Source organism: Gavialis gangeticus, unplaced genomic scaffold, assembly GCF_001723915.1.
Source record: "Gavialis gangeticus isolate Ggan-Ray unplaced genomic scaffold, GavGan_comp1, whole genome shotgun sequence".
Classification (NCBI taxonomy): Eukaryota; Metazoa; Chordata; order Crocodylia; family Gavialidae; genus Gavialis; species Gavialis gangeticus.
In genome coordinates this window covers 101,353,967-101,376,019 of record NW_017728992.1, presented here as the reverse complement: position 1 = coordinate 101,376,019, position 22,053 = coordinate 101,353,967, and the positions used below count along the sequence as shown (strand labels likewise).

Here is a 22,053-nt window from a genome sequence, read left to right as displayed (position 1 = left end):
CAGGGTCACTTAAATTAACAGTTTTTTCCTCTTTTTGAACCAACTTGTGTATTCCTAACAATATGGATACAATATGCAAAGTGTACAAATTTATTCTCACCAAGTAAGCAGAACTGCAAGTATTTTGTTTAATGTTTCCTGTATTGGTAGGTTGGCTTTAAGTTAAATCCTTTACTCTTATTTCAGGGGTGTACTTGGTAGCCGTGTTGGTCCAAGACAAAAAGACATACAACATTTTCCAGTTGGTTTAATAAAAGGTATCATTTTGGAACCAAGAGTTCTAGTTTTTTGTACATCTTTTTACTTATTTCTACAGTTTACTCCTCCCAATTTTAACAACAAGGTATTTTGTATACTACTCTGCAGTTTCAGATGACAGTTGTTACTGAAATTCAAATGGTCTGTCAATTTCTCTTTACAGCAATTTATCTTGTTTACTGACCTTTGCATCTCCTAATCATCTTAACAATATGCCTAATAAATATGTAAAATGAGGTGATAATCTGGCTTGTAACCCATTAATGGACTTTACCACTGTTATCATCTTTTTTGTTTTCTACGGTGTTTCAGCACTTTTTTCTTGATGAGAATTTACAATCCTGAACTATATAGATCAATGTAAGAACTGTAAAGCAGTAGAATGTTTGTAGTCAGCTAATTCCTATTTAAAAGTCTAATTCTTTTATTAATCTAGCTCCTTTATTAATCTTCCCTGGAATTCAAGAGGAAAACAACTGGAAGGAAGTATGAATTAATATAGGTTGTTACTGTTTTTTAAAAAAAGTACTAATCTTTTTTCCTTAAATATTATCTTTAGACAGCTTCCAAAGAATTGCAGAGGTTTGTTTTTCAGATTTTTCCCCCCCCAAACATAATACTGCAAGGATCATACACGTGTTCTTTTCTCAAGAGAACAAAGCCAAGACTAGGTGGCTCCACAAATTTCTTAAAACACAGTATTATCAACATAAAGGGTTATTGGTTCCTTAAGTGATGTGTTTTAGGATGAACATGTCAAGTGGTGAAAAAATTCCAATGGGTGACCAGCAAGATCAACTGCTGAAGTGAATTCATGTGTCCAGAATGTTGGTAATATTTCTGGAAGCACTGAAAAAGTGATCAATAAAGAATCTAAGAACTTTATCACCTTTCTTGTGTAAAACAACAGTATAATACCAATTTTCCTGTTCCTTGTTTGCTCAGATGCATTGTGCGAACACTGTCAGTTGCTTCTACTGAATTATTTCTATGCTTTAAAAGATACTGCAATCAATACCATCATCCTGGATATTTTTCTTACTCCTCTCACTTACTATATTTGGACATTTACTAAATTATGGTTAAGACTGGCTTGCTTGCTTAATGGCTAAAGAGGAGGGGGGTGGTGATATTTAGTTGAAGCTGTGCATTAAGCTAATTTTTAAACGCTGTAATACATTATCAAGACTAAATTTAAAAGTGCAACTGATGCACAGTAATAGAAGTCTAGAAATATCTGAAAATCTTAAATTGTTTCCGTTCTTTTTCCAATAAAAATCTCCTTTTAAAATATCGCTTAATAGTCTGAATCCCAAGCTGCAACACAAAAAGCATTTTTACTGTAAAAACACAAGTGTTTATATTATCTTAATAGCATCTTAATACTCGATGCCACAAAAATGTATGAGTCATTCACTTCACTGGGGATCTTAAAATGACTAATTTAGCTTCAGAAAAAAAGATGCTGACTTTGCCCCATTTAAAGGCACGAACATAATGTTACATAATGTTAATAGGCACTTATTTTACAACTGAAAAAAAAAAATCAGAGCTGAAAAGGAGTGAGAGAAAAGACAATCCACATTTATCTTCATATCATTACCTGTTCATGTCTCTTTCTACCCCATTTTCCTTAAGCATTTGTGCAATATTTAAAAAATATAATGTTGCATATTTCTCTTTAAAAATACCTCCATATCTCTTCATGCTGTTCAAGAAGGGAAACTATCAGGCTGGGTCAAAAATTAAGGTTTCCTGTATTTTGTGTCTGATGAACGTAGTTTCTCTTATTAAAATGGATTTTACACTGGTGTTCCTTAGACACTCAGGGTTGCAATTACCTATATATTTCTGAAAATGTTTAGTTAAGAATCATTGGATAGTATATGGAAATAATCATAAAGACAGTTGACACTCAAGTCTGAGAGCACAGTGTCTGTCTTGTGAAACTAAGTTCTGAAACAGAGGAAGGCAGAGAGATGTACACACCAGATGGCCATATTTTGAAGGTAGGTACTGGAAAAGTAAACGCTCCTGTAGCTTATTAGCAAGAGAAAATAAAATGAGTTATTGATTTTCCCTTGCTTCTTGCCCATTAATTCTGATGTTGTATTAATACCTTGAGCATTTTTTTTTTTTTTTTTTTTTAATCTATACCTTGTTTATTCTGATAGACTAAAAAGGTCTGATCTGGCTGCAGTTGAAGATGCCCTCCCATTCTGCTCTAAAAGAGTTGCCATCATTTTGTCAGAAGTGGACTCAGGAAATGATTTAGGGCTTTAGGCTATAAAACACATCAAAATTTAATACGACATTTTGCTAGTATCAAAATGAGATGTGCCTGACTATCACATTCATGTCCATATGCCTATGATGCATGGCGCCACTATTTTTCCACTACCCATTTAGTTCCCAGGTTTATTAGCACAAATCTTGCTCATCTCCTTGCAGAACTTGCAATGTATACACGTATATAAGTCTACTGTTAAAGCATAACAATCTTTCTGCAAAATCTACATCAACTTTTAGACAGTATTTATAGTATCCACATGAGCACCATCAATTCCTGCTTGGCAGCGAGTTCAAGTTAAAAGTAAAATCTGCTTGCTATATGCCAAACATCAGTGAAGACAGACAAGGTTCTTTGGGTGAATCTGATATCTTTTATTAGGCCAACTTAAATAGTTGGAAAAAAAATTTTAAGCAAGCTTTTGGGTTTAAAAACCCTTCATCAGCCTAAGGAAGTTTCTGTAATTGGTGTGTGCTTTTCCTGGATGGAATGAATAGTAAAGAAGCCAAAGGCTGGTATACATGCAAGAAAGGCAGTCAGTGAAGATGTAAATTGAGGAGTCAGTTGGTGATTTTTTAGATTGCCATCTCACCAATCTTAAAAAGGTCTTCACCCAACAAAGAGACTCCTCCAGAAAGATAGATCGCATATTTGAAAGAGCCACCTGGATACCACGTGAAGAATTGCTGCAGTACAGCAGAAAATCCTCCAGGAATCGCACACTGCTGTTTATGACACATCATCCCTCCCTCAAACCTATACGGAAAGTCCTCAAACAATTGTAACCCATACTAGAAATCACCCTAATCTTAAAGAGATCTTCCCAGAGCCACCCACCACAGCCTTCACACAAGCATTGAGCCTCACTAACCTCATCACCAGAAGCAAACTTCCTCAGGCCCAGAACACATCGAATGGATCCAGACCATCCCATGACAAGAAATGCAAAACCTGCCAACACATCTCCGCCACCCTCACAAAAGACCCATCAGCATCCCTGTGTCTTACAGCTGCACGTCCAGAAATGTAATATATCTCATCCAATGCACCAAATGCCCTGATGGAAAATACACAGGAGAGACCAAACAACAACTGCGTACCAGAACGAATGCACACCAGAAATCTATCAAAGACAAGAATACCCAATCACCTGTGGGGGCACATTTCTCACAAGAAAACCACTCTCTCCAATCTCTCAGTCCTGATCCTCAAAGGAAACTTACAAAATACTTCCCAAGAGACGAGCCTATGAACTCCACTTCATCAACCGCCTGGACACTAAAAATCATGGACGAAATATAGACATTGGATTTATGACGCATTATAACCTGCCTGACATCTGACTACCCAGGTACCTCTCCCCTATTCATCCCCCTTCTCCCTCCAACACCTCCCCTCCCCAGCCTGTCTCACCCACTGACTCCTCAATTTACATCTTCACTGACTGCCTTTCTTGTATGCATACCAGCCCAGCCTCTGGCTTCTTTACTTTTCATTCCATCCAGGAAGAGCACATACCAACTGCAGAAATTTCTTCAGCCTAATGAAAGGTTTTTAAACCCCAAATCTTGCTTAAATTTTTTTTCCAACTGTTTAAGTAGACATGGTTTTTTGGGTGAATCTGATATCTTTTATTAACCAATTTATGTCCTTAGCCCAACACAGCTACAGCCTATACCCCTGCAACATCAGTGAAAAAATTCAAGATGTTAATATTCCAAAAACCTAGTGAGGTATTGTAGCGAAAATAGATACTTTTCTCTATGTTTCTTTGTTCCTTGTTTTAGTATTAACCCCTGCATTCTGTAACTTTCCACCCACATGGTACAGAATGGCCCACTACGCATGTCTTACATGTTGCCCAGGTTTTGTTTTGTAATGACCAATCAAAATGAAACACGCCAGCTAAAAATTGCTAGCTCAATAAAAGCAGCGCGCGCGCTTTGTTTAGGGTCGACACTGATTTGAGCAACAAGCTCCTCTGTCGGCCTGCTTGCAAGCAATAAAATAGAGTTGGACCCAGCCTGAAAGTGTGACTCTCTTCTAGAGGTGAATTGGACTAGCCTCCAGGGGATAAAACCAGCAATTTATGCAACAGTATTAGACATGAAGCAGTACAGTGAGCACTCCTGCAATAGGGACAGACATATAACCTCTTGTGTACATTACTATGGAAGTGATTCTCAACTAGGGTTCCACAGCACTAGGTGGTGCCTTTCAAGGGTACCGCAGGATGCCATGCTATGTTAGGACTGTTGGGTGCACAATTATAACTCACAAGATAAACTCAGAGATTTCAAATAGCAACTCATAGCGTTAAAAACATTCTGACCTGTTACAGTCCAAGTTCTCTGCAACAGAAGAATCTATTACTTGTTCTGCAGGTAGAAAGCGAGTAAAAACTAAGAGCTGGCATATTCTGAGGGGTGCCCTGAATCTAACAAAGGATGCCTCAAGTCTTAAAAGGTTAAGAACCATTGGTGTAAATACTGTCAGAAATCTTAAATTTAGCTGTTTCAAAAGTGCAAATGCTATAGGGAGTACTCCCCTACGCAACACATGAGACTAGATGAATATTTTCATTTATAAATGAAGTTATTTTTGAAAGTCTAACTCATGTCCTCAAGGGTCCAGCTGAATAATCATCTATCATGGTAAAATCTGAGTTTTCTCACTGAGGCAGATGGATAGGAAAGCAACTTACCAGGAAATAGCAAGACAATTCCCCCACATCAACAACTTTAAATAATTTTCAGGTCTCTCTTCATGACAGGGGCAACTCTTCCTTCCTTCACCCCTGAAGGAACCTGATAATTTTCAAAGAATGGTTCTCATTTGAACCCTTCTTGCTATGAAGTTTTAAACTTCGAATCACCACATTTTTCTTGCTATTAAAACATTTTACTTATTTTATTTCTATACTATCCACTTCAGTCTGCCTATCCCAGTTTCACACCTCACTTCTGCCTCTTACCAGTGAAAGTGGTTGAACTTACTACAAGTCTGAACAGCAGCTACAAGAAAGATCTACCAGGGACAGGAAACTGGCAGGTGACAGTTTCCTGTTGTTTTTTTCTCCCCAGTTAGTCATAGCATTAAGGCAAGGAGGACAATTTTGCTTCAATGCTTGGTCCTGCTGATCAAGATTGCAAGCTGCTGAACAGTCCAAACAAGAGTATGCATGTGTACAAACCTGCAAACATCAAATGGGTGTTAAATAAGCACTGGTAAGTAATGTCAGCAGCAATTTGTATAGTTTGTGAAATTTGAGAGATAAAGGACACATGATCCCTTCCCAAAGACCAGAGCCCGGTGTCTGCAGGTCTCTTATCTGCTACCAGTCCAGTGACTGAAAGAATACAAACAGATTTTTTTATAATACACACACACACACTATATACTATGAACTATATATTACACTACTATTTAGAGAGAGAGAGACAGAATTAGTAAGACAGCTTTAAGTACATTTTCCCCTTCTGGGCATTGTTAAATTAGCAATATATTCTAAAGTCTATTCATGAATTGAGTAATCAAAATTCTTAAGGAGTTCAAAGATACTATCAACGTGGTCAAGTATCAACATTATATAATAAAAATGTGAAATAAATACAAGTAATACATTCCCAAAACAATGAACAATGGAAAAATAAGAGTAATAAAAACTGAAACGTAAGAAATGCTACAAATGTATGGCTAAATCTTAAAATACCTGACCTAATATTTTTTAAATGGCAGATAATTCTTAAGCAATACAAAAGAACTGCAGTAAAACTCATGGCCTTTTAAGTCCATTTATTTAACAACAGATAATTATTTAATTAAATGTAGCATGATTTTTGCAAATACAACCTTAGAAAAGGCTGCACAAACTGTTAGTCAGTACCTTATCTAAATATATTAGTAAGTTAAATCAGAAATTAGCTAAATTCAAATTATGATCAAATGATACACATTAATTGGAACCAAGAAACATAGCACGCAATCTCAACTTATACTTTAAAATAAACTCCAATTTTGTGTTACTATTCATCACTGAATATACCTCATTCATACCATTACTCTCTCTCACCATCTAGAGAGAAGTATGTAAAATTAATGGCTTACTACTATGGCCAAGTTCATTTCCCAGAATGTCTGCTCAGAAGTCTGTGTTGCTATTACTACAGTTTGTTATCACTAGAACCTCCATTTTTGTATACACTTAGCTTGACCAATCTTAGGCCTATGCTCCGAATTAGATCAGCAGTGTGCTGCATATCACAAAAAATTATCACCATCCCACACATTACCAGTGGATGAAAGAGAAGAGGCAACTCTTTTTTCACTGAAAGGTAACCAGTGAAGGAAGTCGGGAACAATATATTTTGTCTTCACTAAAAATAGTAAAACTTAAATAAATTTAACAATATTTTTGTTGTGACAACTGATCCTTACATCGATACCTTAAATTAACTTTGAGCAGTTACTTTTTCAGCTCCTTTCTTTATAGCCACTGGTCCTTCTCAACTGGAAAAAACCTATCTTTTAACTGTCACCAATTAGAGGCATGGTAATCTCTCCATACAGTTATTTTTTTTCATATTAAATCCCTGTAGCTCTAAAAACTAACCTAACTCCAATTTTTCTGATGCAACAAAAATCATGGTTTACTTGTTGCAAGCTTGTCTTGGTTTTTGATACACTATCTTCTCTACTATTTCAAAGCCTCTCTTCAGCCAGTTCAAAAGCTGTGAAGCAAATGTTATCTTCGTATTTCTTCTCCATTCACGTCTTCCCTATTTACTATACTTCCTTGCTTCTCAGCCTCCATAATGCTCCTTAAAATTTTCCATTATATAATATTTACTTGAATGCAAAATGAGGTCTGCCTCCCCCCCCCGTCCCCCCGTTCTTCCCCCAAAACGACACGGTGTGGTGGGGGGGAAGCCTGGTCTTGAATTCAATATTGGCCCAGGTCAGGTGACAGCTCAGCTGTGGTTTCAGCCCTGGCAAGGGGCAGGGATGGTGAAGGGGCCACAGCAGTGGAGGGAACATTCCACATATAGAATATAATTATTGGGGGTCATTTTAAATTTGAAGTCATCTTGGATTCAGGTAAATATAGTAATTGTTATCCTCACTTTAATAGGACCTTTCTTTGTCTTCACATCTTTAATTTTTTCTATTGCCATTTCTAAATATCGTACTATTTATTTTTTAGCCTGAGCTTTTCAAAAGTCCTTACCCCTCTCTTTTGACTTAGTTTAAAAACCATCATCCCAACATTCAATAATATCCAAGGGTTAAAAAACCCCTCCACACTGCTGCATTGCAGTGCAGAGAACAACTGAATGTGCAGTACATGAACATGCCATATACTACACAGCTGCACTCACCTGGATGCGGCCCACTAGTTTTGAGGTTGTCACATTTAGATGTTGAGAATGTAATGAAACTTATAAACAAGGGATTAAACAAGGGATTAAAATTGACTATGTGCTTTTCACAGAGGTTATGGACAAGATTAGAAATGACTGACCACAACAGCCTGAATAACTCACCAGAAAAACTGCTAGCTCAAGGAATAAGCCTAAGAGCAAAAATGAAAAATGTCTGTACTGCACATTTTCTTCCACAAAGTCGCTCCCCTGGGATTTAAAAGAATAAAATGCAAATACCATTTCTCTGCAGCCATAACAGACCTAACTCCCCACACTTCAGACTTACCACTTCTTTCTTAAGCAAAACTTTAGCTTTCCTTTCTTACATTTCCCTGTGGATGTCTAGCAATCAGCTCATGCTCAACACAGCTAATCAGCTCATGGTTCTGTCCTGCTGCAACATGCTTCCTTGTCTTGTCAAATGCAATCTCCCTCTTACCCATTCAGAAAAGCTACTTCTGAAATAACTTTTCTAGCCTGTGGCTTTAAACCCAAATCCCCCACTATACAGCCCTCCAACAGCTCCTCCTCTACTTCTGTATCAAACACTGGGTACATGTCTTCACTCTCAAGACCCTCACCATCTCATTCACTGTCAAAATGGCAGTGGCCTTCCCTGCTCAGTCTATGATGAGGGAAAGCCTGTGCCCCCAACTCATTAAATTTTCAAATAGCATCTTCTGCCGTTGCTGCCTCTCAAATTTGATAGGAACTCTATAAACATCAGAAAAGCCATCTCACTGCTCTCCTTCTCAAAACTTGTTTGCCAAGATTTCTACAAGAAACACTGCTAGCACGCTGACCAACAGATTCACCATCTCCTTTCCTAGCATTCACCTGTTCTCTCTTATCCTGTTTCAAATAAAAGGTCCTTAGGACAGGGACCACCTTTTTTGCTCTTTGTATAACCCAAGAAGGTCCTTGCCTTGGGCTCTTAAGTCCAACAGTAAGGCACTAAATCTTAGCTTGCTAATGTTATAATGAGGTTTAAGTAACTTCTTACTTTTCTTCTCCTATTTGGTGTCCTCCTCCATCTGTTTTCTTACAGCAAAAGAGGTGCACATGTTCCTGCTTTGTCCTCCACTATATTTTCCTGTCTGCAAGCACCTCAGATTTTTCCTACTACCTCCTAATAATTTCTTCTTCAAACAATCTCTCAATAACCATACTTTTCTTACTTATCCCACTATCTTTTACTACATTGGAGCACAGTCAACAATCAGATGAAAACTCAGATGTCTCTGAGCCTGGGAAAGGAAAGGGTGCTGGATTTCTATTGATTTCAGATTTCATAGATTTCAGACATTAGGGTTGGAAGGGACCTTGGGAGATCATCGAGTCCAGCCCCCTGCCCCAAAGGCATGAAGTCAGCTAGGGTCAGAGGATCCCTGCAAAATAAGCAGCCAAACGCTTCTTAAAGTAGTCCAGAGTAGGTGCTTGCACCACCTCTGGAGGGAGCCTAGTCCAGGCCTTGGGGGCTCAGACAGTAAAGAAGTTTTTCCTTATGTCCAGCCTAAAACACTCTTGGAGGAGTTTGTGACCGTTGGACCTTGTCATCCCTTGGGGATGTTCCCCCAGATCCTGATGTACACCCCTGATGTACTTATAGGCAGCCACCAGGTCCCTCCTGAGTCTACGCTTTTCCAGGCTGAAGAGTCCCATGGCTCTCAGCCTCTCATCATAAGGCTATTCTTCTGACCTCTGATCATGTGCATGGCTCTCCTCTGGACTCTCTCAAGCTTCTCCACATCCAAGTGCTTCCCTGCAAGGCTCTCTCTTGTGTGTCATCAGATGCCATTTCTGAATTCTAGTTAGTGGACTCAGGAAGGAAAGGGAGAACATCATCTGTACCCTTTTACCCTATCCCACCTCAGTCTCCGCTCTGCACCCTTTCTGATGACTAAATCCCAGGTCTATTTCCATTTGCACTAACAAAAGCGACAAGAAACAAGGAGAGTAGCATTAATCGATTTTGTTACTTTCAGTGATGTTCAAATGGATTTGAATAGCAACAGAGAAATTTGAGTAAATTTAATTCTGTGGCAACCCAACAAAGCTTACAAGCACCACAGACCCTGGAGCTGTCAGTTCCAAACTTAGAAAAATACTTCATCGGGTTATATTTGGTTCCCATTTCAACGGCTGTCACTGCAATGACTAGGGCTAGAATCTAAGCTTATTTAATAAGGCCGCTGCAGAAGTCAACGGTACTTACACAAGACAGCTACAAACTTGCTGACAGCAGAGGTTTTTTCAAGCTCTGATTATGTTCATCTGTTAGCTGTTCTTGAAAATGGGGCAAGTCACAAATTTTACCCTGACAAAACAGCATACAAAACCAATCAATTCCAGCTGCAATTATTTGCATGACTTGACATACATAATAGCAAGTTCAACTGCTTCCTCTGGACTATAAGTAGACATGAGAAAAAGTTTACTGAGAGCCATAGTTTGAAAAGTACTGCCTTGTATTTTTCTCACAATCAAACTTTTTTTCATGTATTGTGAACAGATATCTAAGTGGGAAAGTAGTATTTCTCGCCTTTTTAAAAGGAGCCTTTACATGTCTGTACCAAATTAAAAGCACCATTTTCTAGACTACCTTCTGTGTCAATGATTAAATAAATATTCAACTTTAAATCAAATGAACAACAACTCTCAATACAGCTACTGGGAGATGCTATTGTTTGGTCCAGCTATCCCATTTAGAAGAGACTATTTCTAAGACCATATATTTAGGCATACAAGGACAAAAAATGCGTGTCAATGACAAAAAGCTATAAAGCAGTATATGATAATGTTTCTTACAAGGATTGAAATAAGAGCATATGTACTAGTAATGCCATACAACCTCATAAATCCAGCATGCTTGAAACCAAGCACCTGCCATAAATTTGAAAATTCTAGAATTTTTTAAACCGGAGCAGAAGCCACATGCAGAGTGGTGGCAAGGGCTGGTGGATGGTAGCGGCAGGCACTGTACGTAAGCTTCTCCCTCCACTGCTCCAGGACTGGCCACCACTACTCCCCAATGTAGTGCATTTTTTTAAAAGTGCTGGATTTTGGAGAATTCCATATTTTTTATATCCGTATTTATGAGGTAATACTGTACAAACAAGTGAAAGATTAAGATGGCAGAAAAATAACTGAGAAAGTTAAAACACAAGTTATACCTAATCAAACCTAAACTGCTTTGTTGTTTAAACAAAAGCAATAGTTCTTCGAAGTCTTAGGTATTCCATCCCTTTTTCACCTTTAATGACATTTCAATCACTAAGTTTAACAAATTATTTAGGGACATGACATTTAAAAATTATGGACTTCCACAGCTAATTTAAAATTACAATTAGGCCAGTTATTATCAAGCTATGAATCACAAGCCCACTCAATCCATTTTCAGGTTAAGTAGATTTGATCAGCATCTTACAGTTAATGCTCACATGCAAAGATTAACTATTGCACAGAATCCTAGGGCACCTTCTTTTAAAGAGGGGGAAAGGGGAGATTGAAATGTATTTGAGGAGTAATGTTTAAGATTCACTGACTATTGCAGTATGAAAAAAGCTAATAGCAAATACAGTACGTACAAATAACCTATATAATTTTATTTCATCTCTGATCCTTAAAACTGTCAAACTACCAAAAAAGCTGGATATTAAAAAAGACTTCAAAAATAAAAAAAGTTCCAGGTAAACAAAATTTGCAGTTTGCAGAAGATACAGCTATTAATAGCCTTTATGCTCAACCTAAGTGTACACACATTTAAAATGTATGACTGCAGCAATTCTGTATCTTAGAAATACTATGTCAACCAGTGTACAATTATAATTCCTACATTGCTCTCACATTAAGACAAATTAAAAGCAGCACCACACACACTAAGACAAAACCACAGTAACAGTCCACCACAAAAGACATCTCAGAAATAGGTTATGGCCTGCAAATTTCAAGCACCTACAATTCCAGTGAGCTAGAAAGCTAATTGACATGAATTATGGAGTTTAGATGTACAAAGAACACAATATCCAGACCCAAATCTTCAGCTTCAAAAGTATCAGCTAATTATAACTACCAGAATTACACACCAACAGCAAAGTAACACATTTAGTGGTCATACCAAAACATGAGCAGCTAGGAATAAGAAACATACATTTATCTTTGTCACTGTCCCTTTGTGCATCTTAGAAATGTCTTAGTTTCTTTGCTTGTAAGTCTTATCCCCTTATATCAAGTTTTATACTTTGCAAGTGAAATATTAAGGATGCTTGCAAGCATATTGTTTCAGTCAACTTAGGCCTTCAACAAATATTTTTGGTATACAGACAAGTGCTCTAGTATGCATGCATTATTTAGAAAAGTGTATAGCACACATCAGGCACGTTTATTTAATTATTTATTTATTCATTTGCTCACTCGCTCTATAAGCTGCCCTTAAAGGAATCATTCTTCTCAGTTAAGCAAGAAACACAGAACAATATATGACAACATGTCAAACACACATGACAACAGAAGTTTTCAAAAGAGGAACAACATCTGCTACTACTTTTGAATAATTTCTGCAAAGCAACTTCTTCATTTATGAATCTAAACTGGTGCTTCTTACCTAGGCTGTTACAGCAGCTTGGGGTACTGCAAGAGCCCTTTAAGGGCTATGCCAAGCACTGTGCAATATTAGCACTGTTAGGTATGCACACACCTACACATTATTCACAAGATAAACTCAGAGTTTTCCAATAGGAATCCACAGTGCCAAAGGCATTCTGCCCTGCTGTAGACTTTTTGAATACTCTGCAATGGAAGAAGGGCTCTCTTATTTTTCTGTAGTGAAAAAAAATGAGAAAGCTGAGACTTTCCAAAGTCTGCCTTAAGTCTAAAAACAGTTGAAAAACGCTCATCTAGACCTAATGCAATGCACATACTATCTAACTACCCTTACGGCCTTCATTATGGTAGCATTCAACTGTCTGCTGCCACTCACAGAATCAGAGAACATTAGGGCTGGCACGGACTTCAGGAGGTCATCTAAGCCAGTGGTTCTCAACCTTTTTTGTACCAAGACCCATTTATAAACAATGATGGCCAGTCTTGACTCAGTGCCCCTCACTCTCAACCCACTGCCCCCTGCCCACAAGCCCCAGTTCCTCAGTGTGTGGGGTGGGGGGGGAGAAAGGTGTGGGAAATAGGGAGCCCCCAAGCAGCCCCTCACAGGCTGTATCTCTGCCAACCTGCCCCCGTTTCCCATGTTTCTCTCCTTTACAGGAGAACCCATTTAAAGTTTGCTGATCCATATTTTATGTTTGTGCACAACCCTTTCATATATTCTTTTGACCTACGGGTTGAGAAATGCTGATCTAAGCCAACCCGCTGCTCCAAACAGGGACACCTATCATTTAGAACTATTTATACAGCACATCTCTACCCTGCTTTCTGCCCAACTTCAGAATAACATGGCAAGCTACCCCTTGCCATGTGCCACCAGTCACCACCTCTCACCCTCCTGTACAGCGACTTCCAAGGACACACTGACAGGCAGAGAAAAAACAAAAGAAACTGCTAGGGCCATAAAACCCTTCACATTTAGTCTTCTTGGGGACAGGCAGCATCACAGTGCCTTAGCACCTCAACCCCTTGGTGGGCACATGTGAACTCTTCAGGGGTGCACACAGGGCCCCGCAGGGAAGCAGAAATGCCCTGCTATTTGGGAGCAGGACTGAAGTCACCCTCTGAAGCCACACATGCTAGAACAGCATCCTATGCTTAACATTCCCCCCCCCGCAAACTGGGGGGGATGAGGGGATTCATATTTGAGTACACGAGCAGCCAAATACATACAAGGATATATGCACATGTATGTACATACAAAACACCCAGGAGTGCACCTGCTGAGACTGGTAATGCAGGAAACTGGGTGCCAGGAGGGAAGTCTCATGTCTCATGCAGACCCGCAGCAGGGCCTGGGCTCCGAAAGGGCCCTTCCCCGCCATCAGCTGGCAGCGCCCATGGGCGTCCTAAGCAGCCAACTAAAGCGGGGGCGGGGGGGGGAAGGGAGAGCAGCTCCCCTCCCCCCAACAGTTTGGTTCGCCCTACACAGCGCAGCGAAAATATAACGTACCATCACCAACCCCCCGCCATCCCCCCACCGAGCCAATGCGCCCGCTCAGCGCCTAGGGGCGACCCCCCGGGGCGGAACAAACCATTAAGGGGGGAGGAAGAGGGGCGAGCAGCACCTGTACTTCCTGAAGAGCTGGTCGGACTCGCGGAAGCCGTTGTTCAGCAGCATGTTGATCCCGGCCAGCGCCAGCTCCGCGTCCTCCAGGGGTAGCGGCGCCTCCCCATCCTCGCGAGGCGGCGGCTGCTCCGACCCAGCCATGCCGAGGGGGGCTGTGCCGCGAGCCCTCAGCCGTCCTTGCAGCCCGCCACCCTGTGCCCCGCGCTCCTGCCGGCAGCGGCTCGCGGCCAGTGCGCAGGCGCCGTGTAGGTGCGCAGGCGCCTTGAGGGCGGCCGCGCTTCCCGCCAGAGCCCGGGCTGCACCTGGCGGCGTTGCTACGTGTAACGTCACCCGCGTCGCAGCGTGGGGCGCTTTGCTGGGGGCGGGAGTCGCTGGGATGAGCGTGCTGGCAGAGTCGCAGCCGCTCTGAAGCCTTCCGTTTGCGCGGAGGCACGGCGCTGCAGCTTGTGCAAGCCTTCAGCTTTTTTGGTTTTTTGCAAAAATATTTTTTTTCTATATATGTACGCGTGTGTCTGTAGATACACACACCTATACCTCTGCCAGCCTGTCTTGTGACCAATATGGTTCACTTGACAGTCCATTCTCATTCCTGCTATAATAACCATGCCGGGCATCCGTGTGCTGATCACCCACCATCACCTTTACCTGTCCCAACTGTGCAAAGGACTGCTTCAGTGCCCCCTCCCAACCTCCCGCCTGTTTCTCCTGTACTCTGGAGTTTGCTCTTTTCAAAATATATTTTGGAAAATATTCTTTTTTATTTATGACTCACTGACTGGTACTGGCAGTCACTGAGGGATGGGTGGGACTTGCTTAAATTAACAAGGGCAAAGGTTTAGGTAAGACTATGTAGGTTTAGCCATTTGTTTTAACCCTTCTCTCTGCACTTGCTATGGGCCTTCCAAAAATCCTTGACACTCTGCTTTGAATAAGCAGTTCTTTGTCACTGTATTTTCATACCATTTACAGCTTTTGGAGGATAAGCTATTAACAGTGGCCAAAATCCAGTTAGACCTGCTGAGGAAACACGAGTGAAAATTAGGGGCGCACTGATAGAGATTTTTGAGGCCGATACCAATAGTCAATTTTTAAGGAAGCATATCGGCCAATACTGATCCGATTTCTGATACACGACCAGGTTAGCCAGGCCATGCCCCTTCCCTTTCCCCTTCCCCTTTCCCCACAGACTAAGCAGCTGCTCACTGCGCTGTGCTGCTTCCTGCCTATGTTCTGAGCTGCAGCTGTGTTCGTGCACAGGGCGTTTATCAGCCAAATTATAGGCCACATCAGGCAAAAAAGCCAATTTCTGATACAGTCAATTTTCTTTATATTGGTGCCAACCCAATATCAGACTGATGTATCAGTGCACATCTAGTAAAAATAGGTGCTGTGACTTACAGAATCAGTCTAAGAATGGGATGAATTGCGAAATGCCTCTTGAGATAAGTACAGATGCAGATCTGTCACTTGGAAACAGTGCCCATGGAAAGACCGGGTGGTCAAAGGCAAAGCACATGCTTAATGGGCACAGCTGTCATACATAAATTGTGTTCAATAAGCAACTATTCTGATTCTCCTTTGCAGCACAAAGCAATGAAGAATTAATTTCATAATGAATACCTGTCTATTGAAGGACATCAATAATATATACAAAAGGCAAGGATTTCTTAGAGTGATATCTTTTATTGGGTCAACTGTATAGTTGGGATAGAGCTAGACAAGCTTTTGAATGCAAGGCATTCTCCTTTAGGTCTGAGAGGAATGTCTTGGATTTGAAAGCTTGTCTAACTCTATCCTAACTATGCAGTTGGTCCAATAACAGATATCAAGCTAAGAAATCCTTGCCTCACTCATAGTTCCTGGACCATCATGGCCATAACATCATGCTAACACTACCAAGAATAATGTGGACACGGTTATGCAGGCTATCTTGGTAGTTAAAATTGGATGGTGGAATTCTAGATTAATTAATTAATTAGAGTTCAATAACTGGTTACCCCATTTTCATATGGTACAAAAGGGAACTTTTCTAACAGTAGGAGATTAGTTTAGTTTCATTTTCATAAATATTCAGTGATTGGTCTCTCCACTGAGGCTTTTAACAGACATTTTAGTGACTGCCATCTGTAGTGGTGATTTTATATTATGTATATCTATCCAGTGGAAACCAAACTGAAAAAATAAAATTGTTTCACATAGGTAACCGAAGAGCCAACATATGTTAACAATTTTCAGTCAATAACAATTTATTCTAAATTTAAAGTGGTGCCTTGGAAATGAAAGGCTCCAATATCCTATTACTTCACTGTCCCATTATCACATTACTGAGTTATTCAATGCTTTAGTTCTCCTTACTGTTCATTTGTGAACAGTTACTGGAATGTAAGGAAAGTTTATTAGATTGATTTACATTTTCAAAACCATGGGACTTGAACTATGCAAGAATAAAATTAATTCCACTTTCCAAAAAAGTGTATTTCTTTTCCAACTATCCGAGTTCCTCCTCCTTCTCCAATATAAAAATCAATGGCTCTATAGTTACTTTAAAAATCTACATCAGATAACTAGTGGCAGAGGATACTTAGGGATATAAGAGTTTTGTGGGTGGTACTTAATAACTGGAGTTAGCCAGCACAAATCAGACATGTTCTGCTCATTTTGATTTTTCTTCTTACCGTAGCCCACTTTTCATAAACTGAATTAGCAGTTTTGTGTCTTCTATGTAAATCAAGCTAAACTTAACCTATTCTCACACTCACTCTAGGCCTTATGGCTAGGCAACAGACACTACAACTTGCAGCTAGGCTGATTTAAACTGCTGTTCTGCACTAAAGGCCTGAAATACAGTGTATAATAATATAAATGCTGTAAAACTAGTGCCAGTAGCCTTTATAATTGACACTGTAGAAGTTGTATTACTTGATCATCGGTGTTTAAAAGCTTGACATTTCTTCTTGAACAACTGAAATACAGTTTCATGTCACACCAGGTGCAGAGGTAAGGCGTGGTATAATGCTCAGCCTGTACCTACTCTGAAAATAAATAGGTTTGCTTGTACTTAAACTTCAGGGGCTTTCCAGACTGTGCACATGGTGTTACTATAGGAGCTGTTCTTTTGTTTTCTGGTAGTTTGAAACATTTTCAAAAATGTTAAATGGCTGTATCACTTGTTGTCCATGGGTGACTACAATTTTGAAAAGGGGGAGGTACATTTTCATATATGAAACAACGCCTGTTTTTCTCCCAATAACAATAAATTAGAAACTTCACTCATATCTGGGCTGTAATGATTCAGTTCCAAGACTGATGCAAAAATACAAATCACTTCATTGAAATGAGTTTAAAACAGTCTGTAAGGCTGTGGAATAGGAGCTCCATTACTAGGAGCAGTGAAGAGCCAGCAGAATCGCAGGAAAAAGGCTAGCGTGACTGGTTACAGGGGTGTGGGTTGTAGCCATGTGGGCCTAAGGACATAAGCAGATAAGGTTCTTTGGGTGAATCTGGTATCTTTCATTAGACCAACTTAAATAGTTGGGGGGAAAAATTAGCAAGCTTTCAGGTTTAAAAACCATTTGTCAGACTGAGAAAGTCTCTGCAGTTGGTGTGTGCTCTTCCTGGGTGGAATAAATCGTAAAGAAGCCAGAGGCTGGGCTGGTATACATGCAAGGTAGGCAGTCAGTGATCATCAGCATCCCTGCATCTTACAGCAGCACCTCCAGAAATGTAATATATCTCATCCAATGCACCAAATGCAGGAGAAACCAAACAACAACTGCGCACCAGAACAAACACACACCAGAAATCTATCAAAGACAAGAGTACCCAATTACCTATCAAGGCACATTTCTCACAAGAAAACCACTCTCTCTCCAATCTCTCAGTTCTAATCCTCAAAGGAAACTTACAAAACACTTCTCAGAGACAAGCCTATGAACTTCATTTCATCAGCCTCCTAGATATGAAAAATCATGGACTAAATATAGACATTGGATTCATGACACATGTTGCAGGAGACTAAAGTGCCTGCTGCTCTGAGAGCAGAGATTACCCAGGGAGGGATCAGAGGCCAAATAAGAGCCCAGGTGCAGGTTGTCATGACAACTGGCTAATGAAGGAATTGACTGCACCTGCACCTGGTTAGCTGGCCAAACAGGCAGGGCCCTAGGCCCATATAAACCCTAGGGCTGGGGCTGGGTAGTTTAGTTCTCTGCTAGCAGTTGAAGGGGAAGGAGTCTTTGGTAAGGAAGGGTTTAGAGCTGCTATAACTATTGAATATGCTATCTTTAGTGCTGATGGGGCACCAGGAGCTCATAAGGCACCCTTGCCTACAGGTATCCAGTATTAGAGAAGAAGTTTTACTCTTTTAAAGGGGCAGAGCATGCCCCAAACTTTGTGTTCTGTTATAGCCCTGGGGCTCAGATTTGATTGCTGTTTGTTTGCTGACTGATGACCAAAACACTGGCTTGCATCCATATTTGCTTCTCAAGCAAATCCCAGGATGTCATTCTCCCTTTGTACTTGGCCTTGATGAGGCTGCAGCTGGAGTACCGTGTCCAGTTTTGGGCTCTGCAATTCAAAATGGATGGGGAGAAGCTTGAGAGAGTCCAGAGAAGAGCCATGCGCATGATCAGAAGTCAGGAAAACACACCTTACGACAACAGGCTGAGAACCATGGGGCTCTTTAGCCTGGAAAAGCACAGGCTCAGGGGTGATCTGATTGCCACCTATAAGTTTATTAGGGGTGACTACCAGGATCTGGGGGAACATTTGTTCACCAGAGTGCCCCAAGGAATGACGAGGTTGAACAGTTATAAACTACTGCAAGACTGTTTTAGGCTGGGCATAAGGAAGAACTTCTTTACTGACTGAGCCCCCAAGGTCTGGAACAGCCTGCCATCAGCAGTAGTTCAAGCACCTACACTGAACACCTTCAAGAGCAAATTGGATGCTTATCTTGCTGGGATCCTATGACCCCACCTGACTTGCTGCCCTTTGGGCGGGGGGCTTGACTCAATGATCTTCCGAGGTCCCTTCCAACCCTGATGTCTAGTCTATGAAATCTATGAACACCAGTGGTTTGGGTGAGGCTATTTGGGGAAGGAGGAGGCCTCATTGGGGGTCCACTACAGCATAGGGACCCCAGCCCCAGTGAGGGCATGGCACTTGCTGTGCACAGACCTCGGTGCCACTGAGGGGCTGAATTTATAAGGAGGCCTAGGCAAGACAACACCAATACCATCTGCAAGACTTGGGGCATGGTAAAGGGTGACTGGAGCCATGCATATAGCCCATAAGGCTGAGAGACTCAGGAACCATCCACCATAGCGTGGGATGCCAAGGGGTCTATGAACCACAGGGTTCCGTAAGATCTAGCCAGACCGTGTCTAAACCCAAAGTTCAAAGCCAGCCTCCCTATATCAATTATTCCAACAAGACATGGCAGGTGAGATAACTGTGCCAGTCTTGCCCTACAGGCACCCTTTAAGGGGCCTAGGGATAACACAGCCACCCCTAGGGACCCCACCCTGCTACAACACATTAACATGCCTGACATCTGACTACCCAGGTACTTCTCCACTATTTAATTATACTACATTCATCCCCAGCCTGTCTCTTGCCCACTGACTCCTCAGTTTACACCTTCACTGACTGCCTATCTTGCATGCATACCAGCCCAGCCTCTGGCTTCTTTACTTTTCATTCTATCTAGGAAGAGCATGCACCAACTGCAGAGACTTCCTCAGCCTGACAAAAGGTTTTTAAACCCAAAAGCTTGCTAAACATTTTTTGCCCAACTATTTAAGTTGGTCTAATAAAAGGTATTAGGTTCACCCAAAGAACGTTGTCTAACCTGACTGGTGGAACATCAAGACCATTAAAAAGAAGAGATTTATACCCTGGGAATGAAGAGCTGAGAAGGGATCAGATAAATGATAATGAGCTATGAAGTCAAGTGACCCCTCGGCTCTGCCAGACTAGAAATGCTACTGCCACTGCCAGGCATTTGGTGTTAAACTTGGGGTGGAGCAAGAATCAAAGCAGACGGGGGTGCTGGATAAACCTCTGTAGTTGTCTAGTGTTTGGGCTGGGATTCTCATGTTTGCAGCAGCCTATCTGCCTAGATATCACTGGACCCCTCAGAGGAGGAATTCAGATGCGACTTGAACAATGGCCATGGAAGGTGGAAGCAATCAACCACGTCCTCTGATGCTGCCCCTTTTCCAGAGAGGTGTGGAGGAGAGTAACTGTACTCTTCCTGATGGCGACAAGGGTAAAGACCCTTGCCAGAGAAGTGGTGCTTTTCAGTAGCCTGACCAAGCAGCAGGGACCCCCAATAACCTACTTCAATCAATTAATTCCTGCTTCAGGAACGCCCTGTGGAAAACCAGGAGACTACTTATAAACAGATACACAAGCCCCTCCATTGACTCTAAGGAATTGTGGTAGTCTGTAAGTATTTAATGTCACTTGGTCTTTGGCTTTGTGCCTCATAATATATCACTGACGCATGAAATAATGAAAGTCATTATCTTTTGTGTCTTATCACTTAAATATTTATGAGAGGTGAGCCTTACATCTGTTATCACCATGTGTTTTTTCATTTAGCAGAACAGCCAAGTAATTTCCACAAAAATGAACTCATCTTCATAGCTGGCTCTCTCTATTTTCTCCACATGACAATGAGTCTTGTAATTTTTAGCGCTTAATTCTGGCATAGGGCACATACATGAAGTCAGTTGTTATTGCAGTTAAATCATGCATGTATTCAAATACAACAAAATATGCTCTACTAGTATTTTTACACTAAGCGGTCCAAAACTTGTAGGGGAGGCTAACATTGGGTATTACTATCATTTTCCCATTGCCAAATAACCCTGCAATAATAATTGGAAACAACCCTCGCCTTGTCATAATGGATTTCTACCTTTGAGACATCTATTCCTTCCCCCCTTAGGTTTTTTTCTCTTATTTTGGCATTTTAGCTTTGTTTCTGTGATCTGAAGTCAGATTTAGGTACTGCTAGCACCTGCTGTTCTTGATTATATGGAAGGGCTGGGAATATTTTGTTGGAAATTTCAGGGGCCAAACTAGAGCAGACAAGGTTCTTTGGGTAAATCTGATATCTTTTCAGGGTCAAAACTAGTCATGTCAAAACCAGTCAGACAGCAAGCACAACAAACAGCAGTTTTTTGGTCATATTACAACACTGATACATGCTAGTCTTGTTCCCTAAATTCAAAGTACTCTTCTGTAGCAAAACTCCCAGTTTTTCTTTTCTTTTTTTTATTATTGCATTAGCTCCCCTTCCCTAACTATTTCTGACTTTTTCTCTCCCTCTCTATTCCCTATAGATAAGTATAAGCTAGGATAAGCTTTAAACATTTTTATTTTGGTAGCAAGTTTTTGGTTTTGTATAACCACTGTTTTATATTGTATTATTTTTAGGTTTGTATTGATTTTTACTGTTGTATATTGTATTATTATCATTTTCATATTGATTTTTATTGTTTCATATGGATATTGTATGGTTTAGGCCTGTGTTTGTAAGTGAACCAAAGTCATGTCAAGTTTCCATTTTATATGTCAAGTCTCCATCTTGTGTCCTCTGTTCGGGCATCCCCTGTGTCGCAACTGTATGAGTCGCGTATCCCTCCCATGTAAACTGATTCCCCGATGAATGAGTGTGATTGGGAATGACTGAAATACAATGGTAGCGGGCCTCTACTGAATGGCCTGTAATGACTGGGCCATCACCTCGCATTGATTCATCCAGGAACCATGGACCTCACCCAGGAACAGAGACAAGAACCCAGAATTTGAAAGACAAAAGACCCTGCAGAACCAGCAACTCT

At 40.8% G+C, this 22,053-nt stretch overlaps 1 protein-coding gene across 1 annotated transcript in view; it reads right to left on the bottom strand.

Moving 5' to 3' along the window:
* Positions 1–14,383, bottom strand: part of TTC39C (tetratricopeptide repeat domain 39C) — a 77,116-nt gene extending 62,733 nt beyond the window's left edge. The window contains exon 1 of the mRNA XM_019526351.1: positions 14,199–14,383. Coding sequence (XP_019381896.1) covers positions 14,199–14,341 — 143 coding nt within the window. The 5' untranslated portion in view covers positions 14,342–14,383. The remainder of the gene's footprint in view (positions 1–14,198) is intronic.
* Between the last annotated feature and the right edge of the window lie 7,670 nt (positions 14,384–22,053).